This window comes from Leptinotarsa decemlineata, unplaced genomic scaffold, assembly GCF_025532065.1.
Source record: "Leptinotarsa decemlineata unplaced genomic scaffold, Ldec_3_MD MMD2_tig00000251_RagTag_RagTag, whole genome shotgun sequence".
Lineage (NCBI taxonomy): Eukaryota > Metazoa > Arthropoda > Insecta > Coleoptera > Chrysomelidae > Leptinotarsa > Leptinotarsa decemlineata.
Genome location: NW_027412547.1, coordinates 1697356 through 1722682, shown reverse-complemented (window position 1 = coordinate 1722682; position 25327 = coordinate 1697356). Strand labels below are relative to the sequence as shown.

Below are 25327 nucleotides of genomic sequence, written 5' to 3'. Positions count from 1 at the left end.
GGGTCGATAGTTCAGAATGTTATTTGGAGCCCCTGATTTCAGTATTGGACATATTTTAGATACTTTCCATCTATCGGGAAAACACGCAGTCTTTAAGGAAAAATATGCTATATAGAGATGAGTGGAAGAACATATTCCTGATGAAGTAAGGGATTGCTTCATTGGAGAAAAGGAACTTTGCTCTTTATTTTCCAAATTTTTTAAAAATATTGTTTTGATATAGATGTACTGTATGTGGAAAATAATAAAGACGTATTATTATTATTATTATTCAGGAAACCAACTTTGACAACCGTTTACAAGAGTACAAAGTTTCTCAGCATCGATTTCTTTTTTTGTTACTCATTAATTTTCGTTCTCTTTTCCAGGAATATGCCTCCCGTACGATGGAAAATACTTTATGGTGAGTAGTTTATCTTTTATTCCGTTTCATTCTATACTAGGTCGTTTCAAAAGTTTTGTCCGTTTTTGTAAGTCTACTTCAAAGTGTAATATGTCAGTGAATATTTATTGAATTTAATTGAAATACGAGCCATTTGAATCAGTGCATTTTTGCTAAAGTAACACAAGTCGAATAACTTCTTCAGTTTAACAATTGATAAAGTCCGTTTATGCCTGCCCCCCATGCCCCCTCCCGGGTTGAGTGCCCTGAGTTGAAATCTTCCCCACACGGTTAATGTGTGCAAAACATCCCGTCTCATCCTTCCACCCCCGCTCCTCCGGAGCGGTCCTCAACTTACTGATGGACACATCTGCAAGATTGACATCTGACGTTCTTTGGTCGAAAGTCAGCCCTTAGGTGCTTTTACTTTCTGATCTGTTGAGTTGTTTTATCATTACTTCCCTAACCGAATTATTGCATGGGGTCCCCAAAAACTAACCGAAGTGTTGGTTCTCAGTGAATCCGAAAAGAGGTTATTTGAGACTGGTTGAGATATTTTTATACATACCGGAGTCTCTTGACAGCGACTTTCGGGGGTGGTCTTTGGTTCTGCTTCGTTGGGCTCCTGTGTTTGTCCCTCTCTCGGATTCTAGGGTCATCCCCGTTTAGTGCGTTTTGTGAGTTGTGGAGGAGAATCGGACATTTCGTCGATTTTCCCACAATAGGACTCTGTTGTGGTGGTTTGGTCCAGTTGCAGAAAGTTATAGTGAATTACATCAGTCGCCGACCACCATACAGTAACCATACAGACCGATGTGTCTCAATTTCTCAGAAAAAACCGGAAACATAAGGTATGGTGTTGGTTGTGGTGTATGTGTATTATTTTTGGATTTTTTGGTGATTGTTGGATCTGTATATGTTATATATTGCTTTTACCAACTTCATTGAGAACTCTTTCCACAAACTGCTTCGTATATGCGTTTTGCTCCAAAACTGTTTCAATGATAGTTATTTCCCTTTCATATTATGAACTGAATTACAAACTGTCTTTGCCCTATCATACAAACATGTAACTATACCTTTTTTGACACTAGCGTGGTGATATTCGACAGGAAATGAAGTTGATTATTGTAAATACCTACATTTCTGTTTGCAGATAAACATAATGCTTTGCTTGCAAATGGTTTAACAATGAATCACTGTGATCCCAACTTCCACAGGGATTGAAGTTATTCATTGTTGATACCTGCGGCTTCGTTCCCAAATGAATATAATGAGTCTTAGCTTGCCAATAGCCTAATAATAAACTACAGTCACAGATGTGAAAGTGAATTGTGCAAATACAAATAATATTTTCATGAAAAAGTAACTTTCCTTATGGCTTTTCAAAAAAAAATCAGCATCTTCACGTGACTCCTGATCAATTTTCAATTTTCAACACAGTTACTTCATTAACCCAAAAATTATATGCAATTGAAATTACGTTCTCTTCGACATGATCATCTACCAAATCATCAGCAAACTTTTCAACTTTCCCATTGGATAGTAAAAAATCCAATAAATCTATCATTCAAGATCAAATTGTGATTCAGTATATCTCTGAAAACATTTCAGCTTCTTTTAAGTCTCTCTGCGCGGCGCATTTAGCCAGAGCTGATACTATGGAATGTTTCTTTTACAGTTTTTGACAGTTGCATACAGTAAATTATGCGAAAACAATTAATATTTTCAATCAAAAGTACTTCTTCACATGATTCATCAACCAAGAAAGTTTCAGCTGAACGTATGTCCTGAACGTATTCTGTTGTCGTAGACGTAGAGGATTCACTTTTCACCGCACATGACGATCCGATCCAAAAAAGGATCGTTTCGGTTGCGCAAAAGCAAAAAATAATAGACCTCCAAACGTGACAACGGTCGTTCAAATCGTGTGGTACCCACTTTTCGAGTTTTTTTTACCTTTCCAATACGTTTCAAACCAGTGATTCCCAAAGTGGTCTAGGTGGACTCCCAAGGGTCCACGAGAAACTCGACGGTGGTCTACGTTGGCGTGACCAAGAAATGGGTGTTCACAATTCGTGAGTAGGAGTTCGCGAAAAGTGAAGAACTAAAATATTGGTTTGACTTCACCCATCAGTGTATAGTCACATAATCTTTTAAGGAGCTTAGCTACTGTTACATGTAAAAAAATTGTAGATTGAATATCACAGGATGGAGAGATTTGAGATTATTCCTAACAAAACTGAAGCCAAATATTGATAATTTGCTGTCAGTTCATCAACAAGTATATATTTGAATAAATAACACATGAAAATTTACTATTTTTCTTGTTATTGTTACCACACCGAATGGAAAGTTTTCTTAAAAAAATAAGTGGGAAGTGACTGGTTTTTTGTGCTGTGAGTAGATGTCAAAAAAGTAAAGTTAGATGGAATCTCTTTTTCGATTGACCAACTTCACTTTGACACCCGCTAACAGCACATTCAATTGATAAATCAAACACAACAAATTTCAAAAAATTGATGAAATCTTTATTGGAATCGATAAAACGATCAATATAATTTAATGTTTGAAGATGATTTCTTGCAAATGTTGTCCGCGGCTCCGCTTTAGATGGCCCATGCGCAAGGTCCAATTTTGGCACTCTCTCTCTAACATATTGACCGGTATTTCACGTATAAATGCTTCAATATTGGCTTCCAGGGCGTCAGTCGTTGCTGGTTTATCCCTGTAGACATGAGCCTTAACATGGCCCCACAAGAAATAATCCAAAGGCCTTAAATCACACAATCTAGACGGCCAATTGACAGGCCCTAAACGTGAGATGAACTGTTCACCGAAGACGGCTCTTAATTGGGCCATCGTTTCGCGTGAGGTGTGGCATGTGGCACCGTCTTGTTAAAACCACATGTTAGACATGTCCAATTCTTCCGTTTTGAGCAAAAAAAAGTCGTCAATCATCACACGGTAGCGCTCGCCATTCACAGAACGTTCCGGCCATTGTCGTCTTTGATGATGCTACCGACCTGAAATCCACAACAAACAGTGACTTTTTCGGGATGCATCGGTAGCTCTTGTTATGCTTGTGGCAATTTTGCTTGTTAACGTATCCATTCAACCAGAAATGGGCCTCGTCGCTGAACACAATTTTTCGATAAAAATGTGGATCTTTCTCCAACTTTTCCAACGCCCATTCACCAAATGTTAGACATTGTGGGAGGTCGTGTGACTTCAATTCTTGCACCAGCTGTATCTTATAAGGTTTCACACCCAAATCCTTTCGCAAAATTTTCCACGTAGTGGAGTAACGGAGGCACAATTGCTGCGAACGGCGGCAAATCGACATTTCGCGGTCATCACGAACACTGGCGATACAGCCGCAATATTTTCTTCGGTCCTCCAATAATGTAAACTGGGTTCGAAATTTAGTCACAAGCTTCCGAATAGCTTCCTCGGTAGGCCGACGAAACTGCCCATAAATTGGAAGAAGTGCACGATGCACTTTCTTCACCGAGCATGGATTTTGATAATGAAATTCAATAATTTGCAAGCGTTGTTCATTCGAAAGTCGATTCATGGTTGAATTATAGACCAAACTGACCGTTTGACAATGAGACAAGACACGATTCACGTGTGATCTGTCAAAAATAGTGTTGCCAAAAAGATACCAGCAAAAAAATGACTCATTATAATGTTTCGCAGCGCTTTAGTTCAATTTGTATTCGAAGAGAAAAATTAGCTGAAAATCGCTTAATGACATTATACAGTGCTTTTCAGATAAAAGTATCCACCTTTAATAACTTTTGTAATACTGGTATTTAGGAAAAATCCAAAAACACGTCAATTTATGTTGGAAGGGGCAAGCATTATGGCTTATTTAAACTTACTGGAAAAGCCACCCCTCACCCCTAGCATCATCCCTTTTTTTTTAAATTACTTCTCATATTTTTTATGTAAAACTTGGATACTCCTCTTTGAGCTGATTTCAAAAATGTATAATACTTGTACGTTAAAGTGGTTAGTTCATGAGATGAACAATTTTTCTTTTAATAGCACAAATTTTACTTATTTTTTACTTTCACCTTATTTGCCTGTAATAAAATGGGTTGTACAACAGTCCAAACTCTTTAATCTTTTTAACTGTGCTATTTATTATGAAGTTACAATAAGTGTTCAAAATGAGTACCATTCACTTCCATACAATGGTATAATCTATTTTGAAATGCCTCTCTGACATTGCTTAATACGGCTGGATTTAATTGTCGACATTCATTTTCTATCCTCTCTCGTAAATCATCCAGAGATTCTGGTTGGTTAGCATAAATTTTTGTTTTTAAATACCCCCAGAAAAAGAAGTCTAGGGGTGTTAAATCCGGTGACCTAGGTGGCCACTCCATCATCTGCCCTCTTCTACCTATCCAACGAGCGGGGAATGTTTCGTTTAAAAATTGTCGGACAGGCATAGCATAGTGTGGGGGAGCTCCGTCTTGTTGAAATACCAGTAAATCTTCGGAAAGGTTATCATCATTTTCTATTATTGTTGTAATACGTGGGTCAACCCCTTCCCTGAGTAACTCAAGATATGATTCACCATTTAAATTTCCGTTGATGAAGAAAGGTCCGACAATGTGGTCACCTAGGATACCACACCAAACGTTTAACTTTTGGGGATGTTGTGTATGGAATTCACGCATAATATGTGGATCACTTTCAGTCCAATATCTACAATTATGCCTATTTACTAAGCCATTTAATGAAAATGAGCATTTATCAGAAAAGCAAATATTGTTTTACAATTGTGGATTGTTATTGATAAATTGCGTCATTGATTCGCAAAACTCTAGACGACGATCAAAATCATCTTCATTCAACTCGTGCACCAACTTAACTTTGTATGGGTGGTACTTGAATTTATGTAGAACTCGGAAAACTGTAGAAGATGAAACACCGATCGCTCTACTTATTGTTGACAACGATTGGGTTGTTGAGCCTCTAAGCTGACTTGCCCTAAAATTGCCACTTGGATTGCTTCGTTATTTACGAGTCCCTCTCGCTTATGCACTTTATTGCAAACAGACCCTGTTGTGGTAAATTTCTCCATCAGTTGAATTACATACTTATGAGTTGCATGTCTTCCGTCGTGTAATTCGTTAAATATTCTAGCAGCAGCTCTTGCACAATTATTATTTTGGTAGTATAAACCTACAATTTCAATTCTTTCTTGCAAAGAGTAAACCATTTCAGCGAAACAAAATAAATAATGTATCAAAGTACACTATCAATAGTGACTACAAATTCTAGTTCACAATGTCAAACTTTAATAAAAAGTAGAGATTTTTGTTGTTTAGATTTTTGAAGTAGAATAAATAGCACAGTTTAACAGATTAAAAAGAGTTTGAACTGTTGTACAACCCATTTTAGTACAGGCAAATAAGGTGAAAGTAAAAAATAAGTAAAATTTGTGCTATTAAAAGAAAAATTGTTTATCTCATAAACTAACCACTTTAACCTACAAGTATTATACATTTTTGAAATCAGCTCAAAGAGGAGTATCCAAATTTTACATAAAAAATATGAGAAGTAATTTAAAAAAAAAGGGATGATGCTAGGGGTGTGGGGGGTGGCTTTTCCAGTAAGTTTAAATAAGCCATAATGCTTGCCCCTTCCAACATAAATTGACGTGTTTTTGGATTTTTCCTAAATACCAGTATTACAAAAGTTATTAAAGGTGGATACTTTTATCTGAAAAGCACTGTATAGTAATAAACTGAAAAGAGGCAAAACATTAAAATATGCATATAATACAAAATTCTCTAGCGATCAGTTTATACCCAACACAGTAGAATAGATATGAGATATGGGGCTACAAAAACACATGATATTAATACGGACGAAACTTTAGAATCAACCTGATAGAAAATAAGAAAATAATGAACAGCTGAAAGGTGTTGACTTAGAGTGACACACAAAAGTATATTTGCACACCAAGTGCATTCATCTCTAAATACTACTCTCGATCAAATAGGTACGCCTTTCTCTTAATTGGTCAATTTATTTCTCATAGCTACGTTTCCATGAATATGGCATATGCAGTGAAATAGTGCATTTATGTTTGGTACTTATTATGCAATCATTTGCATCCTGTTTGAGTTATTGAAATCTGATATTTGAGTAGAATGGTGTTCAGTAGTTTGACTAGCATTAGCGGTGTTGCAATTTCAACTAGGAGATACGAGTAGTCAGTGGCGGCGCAAGACCTAAATTTAATGTGGGCAAGGTACATTGCGCGTGGCCCTCTGATGGCCGAAAAGAAGGGTTTATAAAATGAAAAACACTTGAAATTAAACATTTTTTTTCATTTAAAAACACATTTTTCACTTATGTATTTTTTTGGAACACAACAACAAAATGAAAATAAAAAATTCGAATCAAAAGTAATAAAAAAACATCGTGTCTATGTCAACGTATTATAAACCCCATTCAAAGTCACTGACACTGTAGCTATTTACTTACTGATATATGTATATATTTTTCTGGAGAGAGAGAGACTAGATGGACTGTATATAGACTTGTGCACATTGCCAATTACACAAATCGATGTAATGCAGAATGCAATAGACTAATGGTTGACACTGGAAGTTACAACAAGGTCTGGAAATGACCTCTGACTTTATGCTTTCAACTGTCAACTACGAACTGCCTTATAAAGTATTGTTCCCGAGTAGAGAGGACTGGATTCTTCGGGAGAAGGAAATATTAAGAGCCGATAGTTTGTTGGTTCACAGATGGATCAAAAACAACTTCCGGTTCCGGTGCAGGTGTTTTCAGTCGCAGACCCAGGATAGAGATATCAACCTGTTCCTTTAAGTTCATAATTGTTCACTTGATGAATTATTTCAACTGGTGGGTCATAGAGAGCTTGTTGTTCAACTGTTGTCTGGAGAAACAACTGTAATTGTTCAAGTAAAAGAGAAGGCGATAACGGTGTTGCTCTATCTTCAGTTGGATTCTCATTAACAAAAGTAACAACGACAGACTCAATAGTATTTTCTATATTAAGTATATCTGTTGTCTCAGTTGTATTTTCCGGATTAGGTATATCTGTTACAAATTGATCTCAGTAAAAAGATTCCAGTTATATAGGTAAATTTCCATTTCATGAAAGACGGCTTGTGTGTTGGGATCATCTTTGTCAAATGCATCTCGCTTTCGAATGTATGTCAACAGGAAATAGTGACTTATATTATGCTTATCCGTTGCTTTCCGTAGTGAATCTCCAGCTTTTACAGCTTCCACCCCCTCATATGCAGTACTATAGCTCGACAAGTTGATTCTTCCTCTGGTAGTCTTCCTCACTCTAAGGTTTGACATCTACAAAAACTCAACACAAACACAAAACATGTTTCAATCATCCCCAATCGCGCTTTTGATAAAGTATGCTTTATATTTACGACAGTAATAGTAACACATTAAAAATAGTCATCATCTCTTATTCCACAGGCGTCATAATAATCACAAACACACACTCAATACATTCATTTGAAAAGAACAGATAATATAAGCGTTTATGTCAGAAGAAAAATACTCACTTTCAAGTAATAAAAAACAATATAGCGTCCTGCACACAACAAAAACACGCGGGAAGCGGCGCGGCAATGAATTCGTGTTTGGACCTGTCGTCCGCTTGGTTTTCCTCTTGCACCCCTCACTCTCCGATCATCCTTTTACTAAATTTTTACACTGTTTCAACAGTCCTTTGTTTCAACCGTACCCAGTCTACCCTATCTTTCATAATCTATCGAAGTAATTTTATTCAAGATCGAGCTAGATGTGTAGAAAAGCTTTCTTCGATGATTACCAATTGAAATTGCGTCATCTGTTACCACTTTTATTTTCATATCACTCTGATTTCGATATCGCGTCTCGATAAAAGCTTGTGAAATTCAACGTTTTGTTTTTTTTTGCAGTGACGATAGCGATATTTCTTCAATTATGGACGAAGACATATGCTCAACATATGCAGGTGAGTTTTAAAACATCATTAACCTCATTTCTATTCATCTCGGTAACTTTTACTACATCGAAACAGCATTGACTTCAGAAACATTGGAATATGACTTGTGTGAGTAGCCCTGAGGATTTCTGTTAGTTAGAAGTGTGTTTATGAAAATCAAGGTAAAGTATAGAAGGAGTTCAATTGTTGTTCAATATTATAATCTTTATTTCATATCCGTGTCAGTAAATTGAACATTGAAATATAAGACCTCGTCAATCCTCAGTATTGACTTCTGTCGGTTGGCTTTCGTGAGGAGATAATACCGGTAATTCCGAAATTAACACAAAATATTTTTTAACCTGTTTTAGCTTCCTGGAACTGTCTGACTTCCTTTTTTTAAAGTCCCCTATCGAAAAAACAGTTCGGCTAGTGAGCTTGTGACGTGTCTTATCCATTTCTTAACGAGTTTTCAGTCCTGTACTATTTTGTACAGGTTAAATATTTGTCATACTCTTCTGGACTCTTGGTTGTCCATTGTACAATGCCTCTTGTATTTACATCGAGGATTTGTTGAATCATTATTATTATCAACTTTCCAGGAGGCCATCTCAATGACCGCCGACGGCTGGAGACCCATTGTAGGGTCGAGAAGACCATCACCTGCATTCAGCCTGGATTCCGCTATTTCCCAGTACAAAAATCCTAGTCAAAAATACGAAGTAGAGATCGTCAAATCCGAGAATCCCGTTGCCGTATCGTCTACTGTTGCTCCTGATGAGTTCACTGGGAAGCCCAGGGATAGTTCAACCAACTCTATCAACAACATCAAAGCGGGATCTCAATACACTCACAACCAAGGTAGAAAACATATTTTTTTTAGTAGTACCTAAATGCCGACTTCCATTTTCATTGCTCCTTCAAAGTGTTGATATTTTTTTTTGTGTTTTCAATTTTCAATTTGAATAAGGAATCTCAAATATTTTTCCGACCAATAAAAAAGATCGAGGAAAAGGTAGACTTCAATTAGAAAGTTTTTAAGTAATTACAACATACATCCTAAGACAGTAGATTGATTATCTCCCTTGAGATAAATCAATTTTCGATCCAGGAATACTTTGAAACATTCCTTCAAATCCGCAAATTCGCAATGTTCTTCCCGTGTCTGATCCAAAACCAAAAAAAAAGAAGGAAGAGACGTTTTTTTCTGAAGTCCCAAAATGTCCATTGGAATAAAATGATATAAAAAACAGATGCACTGTTTGGAAACAAACGATATCTTACAAATAAACTTTGTGAATGGAAAGATTTTATATTATTGAATTGCCGATTTCAGCAAAGATAGAAAGACTCGTTTTACTTCCTGGCATATACAGGGTCATACTACATCATAAAACGAAATGAAATGTTTTTGTTATATTCTAAATAAACGACGTTTTCTTTCTTCATTATGAAATCTACTGGGGGTTTACTGAAAATTGAAGCATTTCACAGATCTTTGGGGTAGCGATTTTGAAACCGTGACAAACTCTCGTGGTTTCAGTGGCTAAATCTCAATCTCCTACTGTGAAACTTCTACACCTTTCTGGGGTGAGCGTCGAGTTCAGATGTTACTGAGAAACGGGCTGACACTAATAGACTCAGACTTTCATCCTTCAACTAAGTGTTGGTTTCGTCTTTTTTTTTTTTGAGGACTGGTAGTACTATTATACTTGGCAAGTAGACGGTGGATTATTGGATTATTGCGCAAATTGATGTTTCTTCCACCTGTGCACAGAACCATGAGTCTCGTTGTCGCCTACTGGATTTCTTTGTTGTACTGCCTTGGATTTATTTTATACGTGTCCTAGTCTTGTTTTCCTTTGAATTCATTAAACAACCTTCGCATCTCGATTCTCAACTTTTCGAGCTAATGATTCAATCCAACGGTTTTTTCTCTATAATGTTTGGTCTAATCGCTTACCCTGCTCGTACTTAGGGTCAGATCTAAGATCAGCAATAACAAAGGTTGGTTCTTCAGCTTCATTCACTATAACTAATACCGCTACTCCCGACATTGATATCGATGCTCCCCCATATTCAATACAATTCACCCTGTTACTATGATGTATGCACTGGGTACTCTACTTAATCACCTCAACAATAATGAATTCTACACAATTGCATATGCAGATGACATAGTTATCTTGCAGACCGGCAAATTTGTGAACACACTGTGCGATAGAGTGCAGGATGGGCTCAAACATGGTGTAAGGAAAACTCACTGTTGATCAATCCCAAGAAGACTGAGACAGTCCTTTTCAAGTTTATCGGGCTGAAAACCTTCCGAATTCTTCTAAAGCAAATTAAACTTCTCTGAAGAGGTAAAATACCTTGGTACTATCCTCAACAGAAAACTAACAGGGAACTCTCACCTACAGAGTAGAGCAAAAAGAGCATATGTGGCTTATGAACAAAGCCGGAGGACAGTGGGACGCGCATGGGGTCTTTCACCCCGTATGGTCACCTGGATCTACACTGCAATAATAAGACCTAGGTTAACGTACGGAGCCATTGCATGGGGACCGAAAGTTCTACAAGCAACTGTCATCCAAAAAGTATATCAAATACAGCGATTAGCTTTTTTAAACATCACAGGAGTCATGAGAACAACACCAACCAAGACAGACAATGGAATTATTTACTGGTCTGATCCCTCTGGACCTGTACGTTAAGGAGGTTGCGTTAAAGGTCATGTTACGATTGCGCACGGCTGGTGTAAACCTCGAAGTAGGAATGGGTCAATTGAGGCTGAGCCTATGGCGAGAAGCGCTTACTGCGCAACCCCTGCTGCAGGCAACCAGATGAATCCTACAAAATACAAATGAAACAGAACACAGAGTCCGATGCTACAAATGCAATACGCATATATACAGACGGCTCAAAAACCAAAGAAGGCTGAGGATGTGGAGTGTACTCCAGATCACTAAGCCTAAGGATCAAGTGTGGAATGGAAAAAAATACCAGCGTGGTTCAAACAGAACTGGCTGGTATCTCAATCACCACAAAAGAAATAACCAGGAAAGGAATTTCTGGCAAAAGCATAACAATTTGCACTGATAGCAGACAAGCCCTATTAGCATTGCACAGACTACGTGTTACCTCAGTGCTAGTACTAGAGTGCCACCAAGTCTCGATAGATAATAACATTATCCTGAGGTGGGGTTAAAGGGCACGATAGGAATAAAGGGTAATCACATTGCCGACTCTTTAGCCAAGTAAGCGGCTACCAGCTTGCAGGTGGCGCCGAAGATGGCGATGACGAGGAAAATCAACTAAGGAAACACCTCCATAATATGGGGATAGCGGACACACCTCTATGAATACAGATAATGTATGCACGCGTATGCACACGCATGGCCTTATAACAACCTTGTCCTAGATTACTTCGATTGTTTAGGTTTTGAGGCCTTGCTACTATATTGGTGTTGAGTCAAGGTTCCAGCAGAAGGGCGATATCTATGCCCAGTTCAAATCCCCGGCATAGATGGCTGTTGCAGCCTTTGTATTTTTAATTTTCATCTTCAACTCTCTGAATATCAATTTTTTGCAACAGAAATCACCTCAAATATTTGTTCAAGACCAATTCAAACTTTTCAAGGCCCTGCTTCAGTATGAACGTTTGAGGTAGGTAGACATATTTTTATTCCGGCATGGGAGTTTACATTTTTGTTTTTTCGTTGAGATTCTGGATTTTGGAGTTACGTCCACTCAATAAGTAATTTCTCCCTGGTCAAATCTGATGTTATTTATTGTTTCTGTCCCAATTCCCTATTGGTAACAAATTACAGAGCTAGAACTGAATGGTATTGCCCCAAAGTGTTTGTATATAATTTTTTTCCATGAATAAATTCATTGCCTAACGAATATTCTTCAGGTGGTAAAATACCCCGCACACCAAAATCACTTCACCTGGTTACCACACCCTTCCACCGATTCAACACGGGCAACAAGTGCCTGTGGGAGCTGTCACTCAAGGGAGGCCATCTCAATTCGGATTCAGGAAACATCCCGTGAAACCTCCAGTCCAGTATGCTACACCCCCCAATAGGAAACCTTTGAGAGGGCCTCTGGGGGCACATAGCAATAGGAATGAAGTTTATGTACATCCACCGACAACTGGTACAGTATAATTAGGTTAGAAATTCATGGTTGCATTGAATTTGTGAATTTTTCCAGTTAATCTTCCTTTCCACAAGCAAGGTCTAAGCAATGTGAAGACGCGGGAGACTCAAGGTTTGAAACTAGCTGGAAATCATTTCACCGTCAATCAGCCTAATTCGCATATTGAAGTCAACAGGTTCCCGCATCCGCCTACAAACGATAACGCATTCGAGCAAATTAAGAGTCATCCGGTTTTCTTCCAGAAACTGAAGGTAGGCTCGTACTCCTCATCAAATATTTGTTATGGCAACTATTATGAAGATAACAACTATTGTAAACTTGTGATCCACTGTTTGGGACTTTTGGCGTAGTGATGAATATTACTGGAGTTTTTCCCGACACCAAATCGTCATTTCAACACCTCGACGTGTCTTTCTATCACCAAGCGACCATCTTCAAGAGGAAGATCAAACTTGTTTAGTTTTATCTTCCGCCTAGCTTCCAATAAATGGCCATCAGGAAGTCCATGAATAAAAAGCATGTCAGCCTGTTGCCAGGTACTTTTGTTCAGTACTCTGTGTGCTTCTTATTGGTCCATGTCCAATCTGGTTTTGTACCAATGATTTTGGTACCCCCAGAGCTGGTTCAGGACGTATTTATGAAGTTGATGATCCGTTTCTAGCGCATTCATCAGCTTTATTATTACCTGTGATTTTTGAATGCCGTGGCACCCAGTACAAAGTTAATTTGTTCCTGTTTGCAAGTTCATTGAGTTCTTCATGGCATTCCCAGAGCCGTTTTGATGTCACCTTCGGGTTTGTCAGAGCCCCTAGTGCGCTCTTCCTGTCTGTTAAAATATTGATCCGCTCATTATTTCTTTGAGGTATCAATTTAATAAGCCTTGCACACTGCAAAATGGCATACACTTCCGCGTGAAGGACGAATGTGTATAGTCCTAGCGGATAACTGCAGTTTAAATTTCTATCCGCTCGGTATATTCCAGCTCCCGTTCCATGTTCGGTCTTCGATCCATCTGTATACTAGGTGATTTTTCCAAACATGTTTTCAGAATGACTAATGGTCTTCCACTCCTCACAGCTTATGATTTTGGCCGTGAAATTTGTGTTAAAGGTGTACTTCGGTGTCACATGTGGTCCATGCACATATTCAATATGTGCTCCTCCACATGCTCCGAAATTTCTGTTCGGTCCGATTTTGTAGTTCGATGCGTTTTCCAGTCTGAATTGGCCCATCCTGGCCTCCTCCATTATGACAAAGTGTAAAGGAGGTAGATTCAGGAGCGTCTCCAATGCAGCTCTTGGGGTAGTTCTCATTGCTTCCATCATTTCCAAATATGCAAATCTTTGCACCTTGCCTAGTTTGTTGATAGCGGTCGCCTGCTTCATCTTTGGCCACTAGACCAGAGATGCGTATGTTATCATGGGTTTAACCACCAACATGTATAGCTAATATACTATGTCTGGTTTTAGCCCCCATGTTTTTTCTATAGGTGCGTCCGGCGAGCATCGGTGCTACCTCCGCTTTCCTTTTTATCCTGTCCAAGTGTTGGTTCCAGTTCACTTTGGAATCTAGAATTACTCTCAGATATTTAACCGCCCCCACACTTTTATTTCTTCACCTCGAAGTTTCAGAGGTCCGAGACCCTCCATTTTCGTCCTCTTGTTGAATGCTAGTATGGTTGGTTTGGATGGGCTTATGTTAAGCCCTTCTTCTTCGGTTCATCTTGTTATAATGTAGTGATATAAGTGTATAATGTAGTGAATGATGTAGTGATGTAAGTGTAGTGTATAATGTAGTGAAGGGATGCTGCATGCATCCCTTCACTACATTTTTGTATTAACCCTGGATTAAGATGACTAAGTCGTCTGCATAGCCAGTGCTTTATACCCATTGTGGTCCAAGAGACATAATAGCTCGTCCATTACAAGATTCTATAGCAGAGGGAATAGAACCCCTCCTGAGAACAGCCCCTTGCTACCCGTGCCACGAATTTCTCCCCCATAATGGTTGTATATACCAATCTTCCCTAAGCATGCAGGCTATCCACCTACAGCTTGTCTTGTCGATCCCTCTTCTCCTCGACGCTGGATGATTGATTCTAACAACGTAATATCAAATGCGCCTTCAATGTCCAAGAAAGCAGCTAGAAGTACTTCCTTGTGTTTGTAAGTATATTCTACTTTTTCTGTTACCCTGTTCCCGTCATAGAGCCGTTTCTGTTGACATACCTGACCTGTATACATATTGGTCTCGATGTAATGGTCTGATAGCCAGTGAAACGTCCCTATAGGTCCAGTGTATTACGCCATACTTTTATTTCTGCTACGTTATAAATTTTAAAATTACCAAAATTGTCGAAATTCTTGTTCGCCACGTATCTTTAATACAAAGCGCCCTATCAAAAATTAGCGAAGAACAAATTATCCTTAGAATAGTCCAAGGAATAGTCCCTTAATTTGTTGCCGCATGTTTAATAAACACCCTGTATATCCGATTAGTAATCTATTTTGTATAATAGATAATAATTACGGTCGATGGATCATCTTTCATTTGATGTTCCTCCAGTCCACTCAAAATCACACAACTAGGACATGTTAAGTCCGATCGATTTAACACATTATAATACATTTATATATTATACATATAGTTTCATTGGAATTCTACTGCTAACTCCCGCAATTTTTTGAGTTGAAATCAAGTTCAATCAATTACTTCAACAAATCAACCTATGATTGCCATATTATCACATCTTCTGAAAAAGTGTTGAAATATATGAGATGGTTCCGTTCTAGAATAACAGAAGCTTTTGACTCTCAATAAATTTTGTCCTTTCTACTACTCAGTCTGAAAGAATTTCCTGAATATCTATCCATAGCGGCCTGCAAGTTTCTAAATTTATTTAAAAGCCGTTCAAACAAGATTCAGCAAGAGATATGCAAACACAATGTGACACAATAAAATAACCTGGTTGTTCACTTACAGTGAAAGGTAAGGAAAAAAAGTTTTTTCATTGATTTTGAAACAAAACACCGGTGGAACTTTTTCATCTTTGAAGTTTATATTTTCTGTTGATCCCATATATTTTTGGAGTAGTTGTCATTGGTAATTCATAAAAGATGTGAGAAGCCAAACAATTTATTCAGTGTTAACATCAACTGCAAACCACTGTTCTTATTAGCAATCGTTTTTATCGTTTGACACTTTGCAAATTAATAGGACGACTACACCAGGAACCTCGTACCACCACCGCCATCTAGGTTCCTAATAGAAAAAGAAAAGCTGAAGGCTCCAAAACTCCCTGCCAAATTCAAAGACAACGTAGCCACCGTTTCGGAACCGGTACTGGAGTTCCACGATGTGGGTCTACAGCAATTCGGGGGTAAATCACCACAAGATAACCTGGTCCAGCTCTCTTTTCCCTTTGGACAGCCCCTGCAGTTACAAAATCAGTTCGCGCACTCCGAACAACCCGTGAACGTGGAGGTGACTAAGGAACAGTTGAAAGTGTTTCACAATAATGTTCCGGCTAGGTTCCATCCTCAACAGCAAGATTATGTCGACTACTTCCACACTGTCAGCACACCTGCTCAGGTTCCTAAGTTGCAGACGTATGAGGTAACTGAAGGTAAGAAATATCCTGAATATTAGTACAACAATTTACACTATCAAGTAATATGAACTATCATTTTCTAGAATTGTAGCATACATATGAATGAATGAATAAAATATAATGATTTTTCAAACTTTCCTTTCAGGAAAATGGGTAGACAATCCCAACCCGTACAGTTTCAAATTCCAACAGACCCAAGAAGTCCCACACAAGGTGAGGAAACCTACCGGACCAGCTAGACCCCTCATTCCAGAACCACTAGTGGAATTAAGCCTCCCACCTTTTTTGCCGACCCCCTACAGACCCCCAGGTGCTTTACCAACGTCGGCCACTCAGAGCGAAGCATCTACGGTGTTTTTCTCAAGTCAGCACAAAGATAAACAAGTACAAGGGAGAAGCTTTGACGAAAAACCCTTTGTTCTTCGATCTGAAAGAAGTTTCCACTCATTATCCCATTTTGGGGAAACCAGAATTCATATCAGAAAGTGAGACAGATACTCCGACAGCAATGGGGGGAAATGCGGAGTTATCAAACGAAATTACACCACACAGAGACCTAAGAAAAGAAGAAGGCCTCAACCTAGAAGACCTAGTACAACTGTTGCTACTACCACGACAACTGAAGAACCTACCACGACAGATGATTTCAATTTCAGAAAACAAAACAACTTTGAACCGACTTATTCGGAAGAAACAGAACGGCCCTACAGACGACAAAGACCAAGACCGAATACAATAAGGACGGGGACAACTGGTAGTGGTAGTTATGAAAGCGAAGAAAGGCCCCGAGGTACAGGACCACTCCACCTCCTAAAGAGAATGAGGAGAGGGAAGAAAGGAAACCTGTGCGATATAGAACCACTTCGCCACCTATCGGGATGGACGATAGGGAGAAAAGGAAGCCTGTAAGGTACAGGACCACTCCTCCTTCCAGGACAAATGACGAAGAGGAGGAGAAGAGGATTAGGGGAAGACATCGATACAGGCAGAGGGGTGAGTCTCTCCCAAAATTTTAACTTCTCTTTCATATCCAATACAATCACTGCTCTCACATTCTGCAACTCTCTTCTCGATTCTCAAGATGTCAAACTGAACTACTGTGCGACGTTTCGATTGTTGATATCTAACTTTCCCCTCGAGTTATAACCGCTCTATTTTCGATACTACGAAATTATGTATTGGTCGAACGCTCTTATATTCTCCTCTCGGTTTTCCAAATCAGTGCCCCGTCATTTTCCCGCTCCATTAGAGGTTTCCAGTTTGTAGAGTAAACAACATGTTGTTCAATATGTATGCAGTGTCTTTGAACTTCCTTTCAAACCAATATTTCTCCCTTTGGATTTGAGCTTCGGACCACTTGATGTCCGGTAAATGCAATTCTTGTAATCTTCGTCTACGTTCAGTAGCTTGGTATTAGTGTTAATTCGGATCCGGTGCAGGTTCATTAGAACCTGCACCTGCCCAATTCTTCTTATCCTCTCCGGCAGTATTTTGCTGACTTCTTTCCCTGTTTTCTGGAGAAAGTCTCTTCTACCAGCTTTTTGAAGAGAGATCTTTCCCAGTTCCTTGTCGAAACTTTTTTTCATATTACAGAGACTGAATGCTGGAATAGTAAGAGTCTGACCTCACTCCCCCCACTCCACCCCACTCGGGGCAGTACTACGAATCCAAGATTCTCTCTACACAGGTTTTTGATACTTATTGTCTGCCCTCTTCAGTATCACATGTATGAACGGCAATTCATTGTTGGCCTTCTTTTCCATAGTTAGTGTAGAATGTCACAAATTGTTGAGATGCTGCAGAAAGGTATACAGTTCCGTATCTCCAGCTGGATAGATCAGTTCCGGAAACAGAATCCTAATAAGTCCATGAGTACTCCTATTGGTACAATTTTGAGCCGCATTTGAAATAACGTTAAGATTTTCGCAGGATACACTTCATTTCCTCTAATTCATTTGTTTTCTAAGTTCCTGTAGGGACCAAGGACTCTAATGAACCCCCATCTTCTCATCATCGTAAAAGAATTCGAACCACTACAGAAATGCCAGTGAATCATAAGATAGCAGATGAAGACCAGCCTCTGGTACCTGAAGATATGTCGGCACCCGCTGAAGAAACTGGGGAGAGCAACGAGCCCAACATGGAAGAGGAAGCAACTACTTTGAAGCCATATCGATTCGAGTACGAACCTTCAGTGAGGCAACAAATAGGCAGTCAGTACCAAGAAGAAAGCAGAGTCAGGTATGAAACTACTCCATCATCTAGAGAAACATATGAACAACAGGGCGGGAGAGTGATGATTGAGGAAGTGACGGAGAAGGAAGATCAGTATGGCAGAGTTGAGGAAGTTGGTAGTTCAACTACGGAAATATCTATTATGGTATGATTTGCTTAAATGATAATTCATTATTGTCATCATTTCCAATAAAATTGTACTTTAACACCGTTCCATATTTCAGGAGATCAACTTACCCGAAAATGAAATAGACTATGCCTCCTCTTCTGGTGCTTCGGAACAACACGAAAATGAATATGTACAGACAACTTTGCCAACTACTACCCCTTCGACAACCACAACTACCACCGAAGCCCCGACTACAAAGTCAGTCAAGACTAGAACTCGACCAATCAAGTATCACTCCTCAAATAGACCACGATTCAGTGTGAAGGAATATCGCCAAAGATTGAATCAGTATACTTCGACAACACCATCTACGACAACAGATTTTGTTAAAACTACTTCAGAGGTTACAAGAGTGAGGTAAAATAATAATTTGGTGTATTTCACATTATTGTATCTTCTTTCCATTATACATTCCGTCTGCTTTAAATCTACCTGTATTGCAACAAATGTTAAGCTCCAAATTCATGACATTTCTATTTTAAATGACACTGACCTTAACGAACTGTTCAAAACACTTCATGACATTAAAACAAAAACACGGCCGGATATGTTGATATTTCCGTTAAGATTCCTCTGAATTTACCACTCAATGCTCTAGAAACTTTAGTCGCCTTATTAATACCTCATTCAGAACTGGCTCATTTCCTTCTTCCCTGAAGACGTCCGTTGTCATTCCACTATATAAAGGTGGTGATTCACATAATCCTCCAATCTGCGTCCTATTACCTCAATACCGACTTTAGCAAAAATAAATTAAGAAATTAGTTAAAGTACGTTTAGATGAATTCTTAAAACTGCACTGATGTATTATAAGGAAAAAACCAGTTTGGGTTTCAGGCGAAAAAAGATACAAATGATGCTATCTTCTCTTTTTTATATGAAATTTACTCTGAATGGAATGCTGTTGAAGTAGCCGCCGCAATTTTTTGCAATATTTCAAAGGCGTTTGATTGCTTCAATCATAAAATTTTACTAAAAAAACTTCATAAATATGGATGCAGAGGTTGTAACGAACACTTGGTTTGAATCGTACCTTTCAGGTCGGAGTCAAATGGTGTGAGGACAACGGAACTCTCGGAGAACAGTGCCATTGAATCTGGTGTACCACAGGGTTCTGTGTTAGGCCCTATTCTATTTCTGTTATATATGAATGACATCTTTATGATTGACATATCTGGTAGTTTCACTCTATTCGCGGATGATACTACAATATTGTGAAAAGAAAAGAAAACTCAGTGGAACTAAATAAAATATTATCATCCGACTTAAAGGTGAAGAGCTGGTACTATGCAAATTTACTTTCTTTTAATGCATACAAAACGCTTGATGAAATTTCAATAGACGCTCCTCCGGATGTTATGCAGTTAGAGTGGTTTCAAATGATTTTGGTTTTTATATCGCAAAGACCGTTTACCATGCACTTATTGAATCTCGACTACGCCATGGAATACCTTTCTGGAGAGCATACAACTCATCCCTTCTCTCTCCTGTATTGATATTATAAAAGAGGGCGCTAAGATGTATGTGTACCTAAAGTCAAACACAGAGAATCGTGCAGGAACTTGTTCACTGCCAATAAAGTTTTAACAGTCATCGCATTTTTTATCTCAGAGATGGTTTGCCTTATTTATAAACATAAATCGAAGTTCAACTTTGCTTCTACTCCTTATGCTATTCGTAATAGCAAGTATACATTTAGACTTCCCATCTCAACTTCGAATTTGATCAAGTATTCCATTACTATAATGGTGGTAAGTTGTTCAATCATTTCCCATTAGAAATAAGATCTGCAAATCTAAGCAACATTCATTTCAAAAAGGCAGTGAAGAACCTACTTGTTGATAGACGCTATTATAGTTTAGAAGAGTATTTCAGCGAATCCTTTAAACAATAAATCAGCAACTTTGTACTATCACTATATACGTGGTGGTGTTTTATCTATACATTTTCAGAACTTTTTTTTATATTTGCATTTAAACATTTTTGGAACTTTTTTATATCTACATTTAGGTATACTTTTTTTAGTACTTTTTCTATATTTACATTGTATTTCTTAGACTACGTCAATAAGATGCACATCTTCGGAAAATAAAGAATATTTTGATTTGATTTGATGGATCAGAATCCAACTTCTATTGACCAGTACCGGCTGCTGCTGTGGTAATTTTTGATACATTCCATTGAAAAATCAAATTGATCTGTTACTTTATACATCATTGATTTGTCCAATAAGCAAAAAAGTGCTTAATGACTATTATAGATATAACTTTTATATTTGCATTTGAATTTTCTGATTGGGAAAGAGATAAACATGAATTTCCACACAGTTGAAAACAATTTCACTTTGCTCATACATCTGACAACTAATTGTCAATACTGTCTTTTGATTTCAGATTCCCGAACAGATTCAAAACGAGACCTCCTCTCAACACTTCTCCCCCGCCCGTTAATTACGAAGAGGAAACAAATACTGACCAAATGCAAAGAAGAAAATTCAAACCCAAAGACCCGAGACATAGTACTACCACTACAGAAAGTGTAGATGCTATCACTGAATCTAGTATCAAATCGATGAAAACAAGACTGAGACCATTCGGGCGATACACCAACTCTACTAGAATAAAGTCTAACCTGTTTTCAACCAGAAGAAAGGGCCTGGTCTCGATGAAAACGAAGCTCTTCAGCAAACCAGCCGATACCGAAGAAACCATTATGACTAGTGAGGAACCGACTGAAGCAGTTACTACACCGACAACAAAACCTGAAGAGGAAAGCTTGCCAGCAGAAACTGTTACAGAATTTCACTCAGATACCATGAACATCGTGGAAGCTACGGGAGAGGTGGTGCCGCCAACAGTAGAGGCTGTCATTAACGATGATGACTATTCTCAAAGGGTGTCGGACCTTACCTCCTCTTTCAAGAGCGAGTACGATACTCCTGGGTTATTCAAGTCTGTCTCGCCTAATAGTAGGAGGGTTCCCAACTACTTCACCATTTCGACCGATGATCCTATATTGCCTATCGAGGCTTTCTTTCCAAACATTAAAGACAAGGAACAGTGAGTTCTAGATGGCTTGCTAACATTTCACCCTTGATGACTCTAATGTGGCGGATGAATGAAAACCTGCCCCCACAGTTTCATAAGAACAGGATTTATAATATTCGTCCTGACTTCAGTTCATTTCTGTGAATCAGAGCCAAAAATATTTAGGACTTATATAATGCAATTTTTTTTTCAGATCTTCAGATAAATATACCAAATCTGTTTTATTGACACCTGACCTTGTACCTTATTCAATTATCAGAATTATGACTGATTCTTGTAAAATATTGGATATTTCTTTCTATTTTAGAAATGTTCAGTGGCTGATTAAAAACAAATTGGACACTTGAGCATTTCAAATCTCTTTAATTTATTTAGTTAAGTTATTTATTGGATTTTGTACTTTTATAAGTGATTTTAGTTTGTAATTGGAACTTCAGTGATATATGTGACTCATTTTCTTCTTTTACTTAAAAAGAATAAAAGATTTACATGTGTTAACTTTTTTTTTTCCAAACCCACTTGAATCATAGAAATCAGGAGTCGACTAAAATCAATTTAGAAGATTAGGTAAACTAATTTATAGAATTTCATTTCATTTGAAACTTTTGACCAGATTCATACAAACATGAAGAAAATTTTAGGTGATTATAAGTGTGTCTGGTATACACAAAATTTTGGAAATTTAAAAATATTCATATCGAGTGTCAAAATAAAAATACGTTGAATGAGTCAAAATTGAAATGGGGATTTCAAAGGGAGATCATATTTATGTGAAGAAGTTTTATGGTTTTCTACTTGTCCATTATATGAAAGGAAGATTAATGCAGTCAAGCTGCTGGAAAATAATTCCATAAAAATTAAAGATGAATAATAGAAGAGTCCTCATCTTCATCTGATCATTCTCAATTTGATTTCAATTCAAGAGCGACCGCTAGACAGCTGTTTCAGCCTATTGGGCATCGTCAATACCGGGAAGGCGGTCCTCGATTGAACCTGCACGTCGTCTTGATTTCAATCAGGTTGAAGCCTGGCTCCCTTACCCTTTGGACTGATAACTGCTTGATTGAAATAACCAAGAAAACTACTTAATAAAAATAACGGCGTAAATGCAAGCGAGACATAAGTGGAACCACCTATTGGTGTGACACCCAAGTTAACTTGTCAAGTTTATATGTCGGCGTTGGTGGTGGGGCCAATCTTTAAAACCGACAATTGCGTTAGCAGAAATTTGGGGGCCTCTCCTGGAACGCCATGGAAAAAAGTCCACATGTTTTTAGAAATGATATGAAATCAAGAATGGTTAATGAAGTTAAGCTGCTAGAAAATAATTCCATAAAAATCAAAAGATAAATAGATGAGTACTATTCTGATCAACTTCAATTCTCCATATGCCTTTTGTATAAGGTTCGACCCTCATTCTTTTATACTGCCCAAGTAGTTGTTCTTGCAAATCAAAAACTGTAGGTGATTCATACTTACCTCTCATATCTCATATTTCATATTGTAATTATGAATTTTAACCTCAAATTGGGAATGGTTCTGTCTAAACTGTACCCATCCAACAAAGTAACCCAAATGAAGATAGATGCGTGATCAAAGCATGATCACCACGCACATTTGCATCTATTAAGTGAAATAAACAAGCCTCCTCACGTTGGCCAATCAGATTCAACTGCAATCGGCTGGCGGAACTCATTGTCACAATGTCAAAGTAGTCAGTTACGTTTTAATGTCTATGATGTGTACGTATACGGTATTTTACAGTTTGAAATTTTTAAAATGTTAAGTACTGATCCGGCTAAAGAAACTGCTAATTTATGTCCCTACACTTCACTTAAAAAATGTTCCTATACCCAGCGGCATATTATTAAATATATATATATATATATATATATATATATATATATATATATATATATATATATATATATATATATATATATATATATATATATATATATAAAATATATAAAATTTCGGTCGTTCTTTAGTGCGACTCTGTACTAGCAGCCTTGTCAAGTATGCATCATAATGCTTTGGAGCACTCCGTTGCCAGATGGACAGAGTATAATGTTTTGTATAGGTACTGTAAAATTCAAATTCCCAGATATCGGAATGAGCCTTTTTCTTGAGAATAGTACAGCGAACGTGTCACGAGAGGCAGCACTAGTAGTAGGGACAAACATAATCTATTCACATGTAAAACAGTGTCATTTACGTAATATTGATTTATTATTTAAAAATATAAATTTGATATAAAAAATTATTTTGTGCTTGTATAATGCCAACAAAGCATTGCTGTTTTGCGAATTGTACGTCGGATAATCGATATCCGGAAGAATACGTGTTTTTTTATACCATTTATAAAACCTCATATTAATGAGGTTAGATGTAAAAAATGGATACATGCTTTGAGGAGAGTGAATTTCACGGTGCAATAAATGAATAAATATTCATATGTATGCTCTAAACATGAAATGAATAGTAAACTTTTCATAGTTAATTACCATTGATTGGAATGAGATATAACCTCAATCGTTTAATAAACTATAGACCTGTCCGAGATGCTGCCAAAATTAAATCAGAATGGCCGCCTGTAGGCACACATGTTGGATGTTTAATGGAAATAAAACTAGAAAAATCCATAATCAACTTGTCTTTGTGAGTGATTGTGTTGCTGCTTGCTGAAATTCGTTGTCTGAGGCTGAGTTTACATATCAATCGTCCTTCATAACATAGAATCATGCCTATAACGTGTTTGTGTTGTAAACTGCGGAAACTGTGGGGATCGTGATCGGTGAACTTTTACAAAATACCTAGTGAATTTCTGCTTTTACCAATGGAAAGAAGCAGTTGCATCCAATTGAATTAGAAATTGGAAGCAACTAGAGCCATTGCACATATCAGGATTCATGTAGAAAGATTAATGGGTTGAATTCGTCAAAAATATAGGATTCTATCAGATTATGTGCCAATTTCTCTGCTTGTTTGTGGTGAAGATGATACGATCTTGGATAAAATAGTGACTGTGTGTTGTGGATTGATTAATTTCTGCCTACCAATAGTACCTTTGAGTTAGATTGTATATACTTAGTCCAGATTTGTATTTTTGTTCCAACTGTCGTGTTATTGTATTGTATTATTGCAAAATCATATTTCAGATCATAGAGCTGAATTATAATAAATTTTATAATAAGTTTTTATTTTTTTATCTTTAAATCACAACGTTATGCAGTCTTCGACATTTTTACTTATTGATGATCAACATAACAAACCCTTATTTAAGAAAAAATATTAATTGCATCTTAAAAATACTTAAAATATGTGAGGTGTTTATTTGAGTAGGTGTAGATCCTTCTTTTGAATATTATTGATAGTTTTTCAAAAATATTAAACATAAAATTAATTATTTAGGTTGTTACCTAATATCACAATAGGTACTTGATATTTATGTATGATTAGGCATGTGGACACAGCAAAATGTTTTCGTTGCTTGTATGAAATTCAACGCGCCGAACATTACCGATCACAGCACGGGAACTCCCGAATGCAAATTCGGTTTCGGTCGAAGTTTCGGCAGGTTTGCCGCCGAAACCGAAACTAAACCGAAACCCGTTTTTTTTCCGAAACTCGACCGAACCCGAACATTCGGTTAGACACTATTTTTTTGTCAGCCCATCTGTACAAAGTTATAAAAGGATAACATTTCAAATGAAAACACTTTAGA

General features: G+C 37.6%; 1 protein-coding gene across 1 annotated transcript; it reads left to right on the top strand.

Annotated features, from left to right (window-relative positions):
• The first annotated feature begins 8399 nt into the window (after positions 1-8399).
• LOC111508986 (uncharacterized) lies at positions 8400-21830 on the top strand. The gene is made up of 10 exons (XM_074173395.1): positions 8400-8405; positions 8978-9236; positions 12300-12536; positions 12594-12790; positions 15756-16164; positions 16295-16635; positions 16920-17142; positions 18117-18529; positions 18609-18910; positions 20947-21830. The coding sequence occupies exons 1-10, from the start codon at positions 8400-8402 to the stop codon at positions 21614-21616; spliced, it is 3057 nt and encodes a 1018-aa protein (XP_074029496.1). The 3' UTR covers positions 21617-21830.
• The last annotated feature ends 3497 nt before the right edge of the window (positions 21831-25327 follow it).

Coding starts and splice junctions, on each gene's coding strand:
- LOC111508986 (XM_074173395.1), top strand. Junction 17,143..18,116: donor ACATCGATACAGGCAGAGGG/GTGAGTCTCTCC, acceptor TTGTTTTCTAAG/TTCCTGTAGGGACCAAGGAC. Junction 18,911..20,946: donor TCAGAGGTTACAAGAGTGAG/GTAAAATAATAA, acceptor TTTTGATTTCAG/ATTCCCGAACAGATTCAAAA.